General features: G+C 39.2%; 1 protein-coding gene across 1 annotated transcript; it reads right to left on the bottom strand.

Annotated features, from left to right (window-relative positions):
• Positions 1-3,888: 3,888 nt before the first annotated feature.
• LOC149426841 (basic juvenile hormone-suppressible protein 2-like) lies at positions 3,889-6,959 on the bottom strand. Its single transcript, XM_089633563.1, has 5 exons — positions 6,442-6,959; positions 6,225-6,352; positions 5,309-6,139; positions 5,079-5,227; positions 3,889-4,982 (listed from the first exon to the last, which is right to left on the bottom strand). Exons 1-5 carry the CDS (start codon positions 6,512-6,514, stop codon positions 4,031-4,033), a joined length of 2,133 nt encoding a protein of 710 aa, XP_089489689.1. The 5' UTR covers positions 6,515-6,959; the 3' UTR covers positions 3,889-4,030.
• Between the last annotated feature and the right edge of the window lie 255 nt (positions 6,960-7,214).

Raw genomic sequence — 7,214 nt, 5'->3', positions numbered from 1 at the left:
TAACTTAATTACAATGAACAAGACTACCGGGCAGCTAAAAATCCATTTACTTGCTGAAAGCGGTCGAAAATACGTAAGAAAAAACTGCTCATTTATAAAACTAAAATCAGACAAGTTTTTACCCACGGTTGTGAGACATAGTGCCTAACGCAAAATGATGAGACCAATCTTGCTGTCTTTAAAACTCTACGAAAAGTCTTTAGACATATGCTAGAAATTGGATATTACAGGATAAGGATGAATCACGAATTTGAAGCCCAATAGATCATGAGACAATTGTGAGGTTCTGTAGATGCCGAAGATTGTGATGGCATGGTCACCTGGACATAATGCCAGATGATAGGATGCCGAAGTTTATGTCCAACGGGCGAAGCGACCCAGAGTCGAATGGCGAGGGACACACTATTACGTGGTAGAGGAAACCAAATCCTATCCTGGAATGTAGCATCATGATGACGTTTTTGACGCTTCATACAAAGAAAAGGAAAGACAGTTCAACAAACTTGGGAGACTTCATTAGATAAGTCAATTCTCTGTATGGTGGTCCTTATAAAGTCACCGACAGATACAAGATAAAGAGTATGTCACATTGGTGGCCATTGTATGTCACCTTAACTATAGTGTCGAGCAATAGTATTTTATTAAGTCAAGTTGGTGGCGATTGTAGGTCACCTTCATTAAGGTGCCGAGCAATATTATTTTATTGTCACGTTGGTGGCGATCAGTATTATGCAGAGATGTGCAAAATGGGTACCCAAAACCATTTGAAATGCAAAATGGAAATGGGTCAAAACTTTTCCATTTGAAAATGCAAAATGCAAAATGGTTTTTAGAAAATTATTTTCAAAGTTAAGTTATTTTCAAAATGCGAAATGGTTTCTCAGGTCAAACAATTAAAATAATTATAGAATTTTTAAACAATTTTGTCATTTAATAATGGACATCAATGTAGAACAAACATATTACATGATGGTAAATCCAAAAACACCACGACTACAGATTATATAACCACAAAAGATTTGCGCGGGACTAATGTTGCCAACGTAAAAACATAGAAACTGCTATCTAACATTTAATATTACAGCGTCATGGCCCCATGTTCAGTATTTGAATCAGTATTTTTTGTAATGGTATCACTCAATTGCCAGGGCTCCTACCAGGGAGCGACTTGACAAATTTAAATTATCTCTCATATCGAGGTTGAGGACCGACTGATATTTGGGGCTTATGAAAAAAAGATGAGTGGATATAGTAAGAAGAATGTTGCAAAAAAGCATTAAAAATGGAAAATGCATTGAGAAAAGCATTTAAAGTGTAAAATGCAAAATGGTTTTTAGAAAAGCATTTAAAATGCAAAATGGAAAATACCCATTTTGTATTTTGCATTTCCATTTGAAATGGATTTATTTCAAATAAAGCACATCTCTGGTTTTGTGTCACGTTGGTGGCGAGTAGGGAATGCAATCCCGCAAGAAAATGTCAATCCAGGTATTTGCGAGACTGAACAATCTTAGTCCCGCTGGATCCAGGTATTTGCGGGATCCAGCAGAGTGGACTTAGATATCTAATCAATAGTATATAATAAAGACCTAATACCTCGATCTACCAAGCTTTTTTTTAGAGTTTTAAATTTATACCTATAATAAAACAAGTTCTGTGGGACATTTTAAATGATTTATTAATAGGTATACCTTTAGTTAGACATAGGTAAAGTTTAACTCATAAATTGGCAAAGAATAAGATAAGACATAAATTTACATAACATACCCGCCTCGGAACAGAATTTGTCTAGTGAGGTGGGTAAAAGAAATCTATGTAGGTACACAAATGAAAATAAAATAAACGTCCGGATTGCCGGCACTGAAACTGAAACTGAACTGAAACTTAAATTTAAATAATAACGTTCACACGATAAACAATATTCTTGTACAATGAGTATCATAAGTTTAATTAAACATTATTTTGGAAATAGCTTCGTAAAAAAGTTAAAGTATTAATAGTGTCATCTGATAAACGGTTTCTGATATTGGACACAAGGTAGCCAGCGGCTGAAAAAGCTCGTTCAGCTTCCACGCTGGTTGGCACAATAGTCATTAGCGCATTGTAAGTGAATTGAAGGCATGTGCCTTTTAATCCACCGGACTCGAAGTAATTCATTTCCTTCTTTATCAAAACCTCAAGGTTGCTCATATTGCCAGATCTAGATTGTTGATGGGCTGTTGATCTCGAACTCTTCATACTAATCAAAGTAAGTTCGAGTTCGTCTTGAAGTGACACTGGTGCTTCTGCTGCTGCTGCGTTTGTCTCCAGATTAGCGAGAGAAGTGTCGTCATCGTCATCGTAAGGATCATCAGCGTCAGCAGGAACAGTGGCTACTGCGTTGTTACCCGTGTCCGTGTACTCTAGCCTTTCGACTGTAGTTTTGATTGCCTTGCGTATTACACTTTTTGAAGGTAGACTAAATGTGTCATCAACATTAATAAATTGACTTCTGTCTTCTTCGTACTTGTCTTGATATGGATCATGTAAGTATAATAAAACCGCTGTAAAGTTAGTTCGCCGCTCTGAAATCCGTTTCCTCAAAGAATCAACAAATTTTTGGGCTAATGGTTTATTAATATTTTTCAGTTTGCTAATAACAAATTTTAAAGTGGTTTCCGCAGTAATCAAGTTTGACTCTCGCCTACATAAAACTTCGACTGCTAATTTCACCGGCTGTAATATTCTTTCCAAATCGTTCAGAACACCATATTCCTCTTCAGTGAAAAAGTAGTCAAGATTTGCACCGAGCCCTAAGTCAACCAGACTTTTCGATACGCCCAATCTTACTTTGTTAAATATTGATATCATTTCGCACAGGCTTGACCACCTTGTTTTACAGTCCAATAATAAAACAATATTTTTTCCATGTCTTTTTTCATGTAAGTCTGCAGCAGATCGTGGGCGAATTTTTAAATGTATGAGCTGCCCTTCTCTGTAATCCCGCCAGTCCAGCGGGATCCCGCAAAATTTTCGACCGAGATTAGTCCCGCAAAATGTCTGCGGGATCTCGGTATTTCGGGATCCCGGTATACCGGGATTGCATTCCCTAGTGGCAAGCAATATTATGTCACATTGGTGGCGATTGTGTCAATTTGTGTCTTGTCACATTAGTGGCAAATGGTAATATGTCTGAATAGTTCTAGAATTATTATGGCAATGGGAGACAGAACCACGATGATGTGACTACTGGTCAGGATGGACGAGTGTAATGTCCGGTAAGTTTTTAGATTTTCACGGCCAAAAGCATTTTTGTTGTTTGTTTTTGGGGTGTTATGCCGTGTTGCGCTAACTCCTTCTTTAGCCGACGTTTCGGACAGCGTTGCAGTGTCCATCGTCAAGGCAGATCCGGTAGATCTTCGGATCTACCGGATTTGCCCTGATGATGGACACTGCAACGCTGTCCGAAACGTCGGCTAAAGAAGGAGTTAGTGCAACACGGCATAACACCCCAAAAACAAACAACAAAAAAGAGTGTAATGTCCATTTATTTAAACGTGGCCAGCAATGTGGCCAATTTGCGGTTGCTTCGTTTCTTTCCCATAAGTTGAGTTTCAGTTCGGCAGTTCAGCTCGCCGATATATACGAGTACTTAGCATTAGACGAGGAATGGTTTCCGGCTGCAATGACAACACTACTTCCGCCGATCGAGCGATGTAGAAGACATATACCGCACTACCAGTTACATCAATTTGTGATTGAATCAGCAAACAAACAGTAATATACAGATTTACAGCGTATTATTTGATATTCTCTCGCAGAATAAGATATCAAGTGTTACTATACTCGTACATATGTATTTAAACATTTACGAATGATCAAATCATGGTTTTAAAATAAAATTCTGAATAATTGTTAATAATTTATTAAAATTGTGTTTATTTAATATTACTTGGTGAAATAACATTATTGGTTGATGAAGACGTCACAACGTAGCTATTTATATCAGTTTTCTGTAAAGGGTAAATTGCAAAACCCTATAAAGATATTTCTAGTGAGATACTGGAGCGTATCCTTTATACCGGTAGGCATAGGGCTTATGGCTAGCGTTAGGGGACTCGCTCTCCTGGTGGTAGATGGTCACCTCGGTGGCGAAGATGTTGGGTGTGAAGAAGGCCAACTCATCGATAGTGCGATCGAAGGGGAAACCGAAAGGCAGTTCTTCGTAGTAGCGGCCCTCATATCCCACTCCGGAGCTAAATCTCTCGTAAAATTCAGTGCTATGGTGAGGGGTCTTAGCTGGACGGAATGGAGTCACAACGACGAACACCTGATACTCGTGTCCTCCCTTGGATCCCTTGGGGAGAATCAGGTTATAAGGCCAGGAAGCAACGGTCTCGTGATTGTCCTTGAAGAACTCCTTCTTGTTGTTAATAGCTTCTGTGAACTTCTTGTACGTTGTACGGTAAGTAGTTTGGTCGACAGAGGTGTGAGCGAATTCGGTAGACTTGCGGTTAATTGTGTTCTTGCCACTTTTCAGCGCATACTTAAAGAAGTCAATCTCGAGGAAGTTGAACCTGTTGTCGTTCAGCTCGATCTTGCGGCCATAACCATCAAATTTGGGTCCCAAGAATATCCTGACGGTAGCATCTACATCCTTTGTGGCAAGGACGTCTACGCTAACGGAGAAGGGCAAGTGGTTGAGGCGACTCTGGCTAGCTGAGAATATGATCTTGTCCTTGTTGCTTTCAATCTCTTCCTTGGTCTGGTAGACTTCGTTGGTGATATCGAACTCGAAAGATTCGAAGAATGTCTTCAGGGGGGTGAACTTGACATCCTCAACCTTAACGCCATCAAAGAACAGATCCTTTTTGGTGTATGGAGTGAAAGTATCCTTGAAGCGGTAGAAGTAGTGCAGAACGCGAGAGTAGAACTGGTAGAACATGGGGTCTCGTGTGGTGGTAGCGTATACCTCCAGAGAAGACGGAACAGAATTCAGTTTGCTGTAAAACAAATGTAAATATTAATAATATCACTTCAATAAAAACATGTTTAACTATGATAACGAAGACCAATGCTTATCTTAATCAACTGTTTACCTGTATATTCCTCCGCCAAGTAAATACTTAGCCATGCCGATGTACTGCTTGTAGTAACGGACGTACCCCAAGTCTGGGTTTCCTTGAATGAAGTTTCCTAGTGTTTCGATGTCTTCTGGCTTGGTCAGAGGGTATTTGGTTCCATTGAACTAAAAACAATTTAATCGAATATTAACGCAAAATTTTATAGAATAATGATGCTGTTCATCAACAGATCGCAAGATATTTACCAGAGTAACGTATCCATTGTAGATAGCATCACGGATGCGCCTTTCGTAGTCTTCAACTGCATCGATGTCGTATGAGTTATGTTCTTCGGTGATATCGAAGAATTCGTTTCTATGGGGCGTTGGTACTCCGTTGGGGTAAACGGTGTTGGGATTGTATGGTGTCTTGATTGCCTTGTTCCATGAGAACTTTGGAACATCTCCAAGACCATTGGAGTACCTTTCCATCGTGTACCTGGCCAACAGTTGCTGGTGAACCCAGTAAAATATCTCTCCACGTCTTTCGGTGTCAATGTTGAACTCTTCACCTCCCAACCAGAAGGGAAACAGAATTTGGAAGTTGTAGTAGTCGTAGTTCAGACCGACGTCATTGGTGAAGTAGGCGAGCTTCTCCTCCTCATCGTTATAATCATAAGTGAAGTTATTAGCAATAGTGTAAGTATAATCATCGTGATAGTAAATTCCGTTCTGTTCAGCCAACTTGTGGTCGCTAAGGAAGCCCTGGGTCTTGATGTGCAGGCTCTTGTAGAATACATCAGCGTTGGTATACAGAGAAGGGAAGATTTCGTAGATTGCCGGGAGGACGAAATCACGGGTATCCTGCCTATGACGGACAGCCACGGTTAAGGCGTATGTGAATATATATTCGTTTACATGTTCACGGGCCCAGACGGCGGACTTGAAGAATGTCTCGTAGTCCTTGGCGTAGAAGAACAGGTGGAATAAGGTCATGGCCTCTTCCGTTTCGTGGAAGGATACAGCGGAAGCAAGCTTATGTTTGGGGGTGAGTCCGTACTTGACGATCTTGATCCACTTTGTCAGAACTTCCGGTTTCTGTAAAGAAATAATAGTTATTAATTATTTTGTACCTATTTTAGAAGAAACTTAATCAATCTTGAACAAGAAGAATATTACTCACAGTGTAAAAATCTTTGAATGAAGAAAAGAACTCCTCGGCGGGAACATGCTCGTGGGTGTGTTTATATTGGGTGTTGTGGTACAGCAGCTCGTAGATGCCTTTCTGTTTCACAAGGAATTCCTTTTCCACTGAAATTAACACATTACCAAAATAAAAATTATTACGTACATAACCTATGTATTTATTTTAATTTTGTTTAAGTAAAAAAAAAACTTACCGGGCTTGTGACCATCTTCAAAGTGAGCAGCTTGCGCCAAGGCAAGCAGCAGAAAGCAGGCCAGGAACCTCATCTTGAGTCTTCACTTCAACTGTGAGTAATATACGTTTTTTGTGCCTTATATACTAAACGCAGCAGTCGAGATTCAAATGCGAATCGCTGATAAATCCATAAATTCTCCAATCTTCCAGCGGCTCCAGATTCGTGATAAGGTTACTCAATAATTGTTCAAGGAGAAAATCATTATATTGTTGTAGTAGACAATCATTTTTTGCATCGTAAGTTTTAATTATTATCAGTTACACCTTTAAACTCCAGTAATCTCTTCAAATAATATTTTGCAAATACAAGACATACTTTGTACTGCTTATAGCTAGTGGACCGGTGTTAGACATCGATATGACTTGGAAGATGGCGGTAGCCATATTTATAGACAGTCATTGTTGACAAGGACATATATGCCATCATCAGGATCTTCTTAGGACCCAATTTGGATGGCTACGACCGGAAGATGTATTGCCTTACACTACCCCTGCAAACATTCGAACTGTTTTATTATTATTATTATTATTACCAAACAGCAAAGATGTCAGAGTTCACATGAGAATGGATCCTTCCACGAGCTGTTAAATTGAAATAATCAATATTATGGTAGCTAATCTGCCTGAAGAAGGTTTTAACTAAGAATAAGGTAATCCAGTGCGTTTTTTTTTATTTTCTTTTATCATTAATGACCTTCTAACATAAATACCAGTTAAACATTTTATTTTTAT

This window comes from Hesperophylax consimilis, chromosome 1 (assembly GCF_061612785.1).
Source record: "Hesperophylax consimilis isolate HC1 chromosome 1, BYU_Hcon_1.0, whole genome shotgun sequence".
Classification (NCBI taxonomy): Eukaryota; Metazoa; Arthropoda; class Insecta; order Trichoptera; family Limnephilidae; genus Hesperophylax; species Hesperophylax consimilis.
Note: the sequence above shows the minus strand (reverse complement) of the source record. Positions and strands in the feature narration are given on the sequence as shown.

Excerpts from the sequence above, each read along its gene's own strand:
- LOC149426841 (XM_089633563.1), bottom strand. The coding sequence starts at position 6,514 with ATGAGGTTCCTGGCCTGCTTTCTGCTGCTTGCCTTGGCGCAAGCTGCT. Across the intron at positions 6,353-6,441 it reads TGAAGATGGTCACAAGCCCG|TGGAAAAGGAATTCCTTGTG; the intron begins GTAAGTTTTTTT and ends TGTTAATTTCAG. Across the intron at positions 4,983-5,078 it reads CTTGGCGGAGGAATATACAG|CAAACTGAATTCTGTTCCGT; the intron begins GTAAACAGTTGA and ends TTTGTTTTACAG.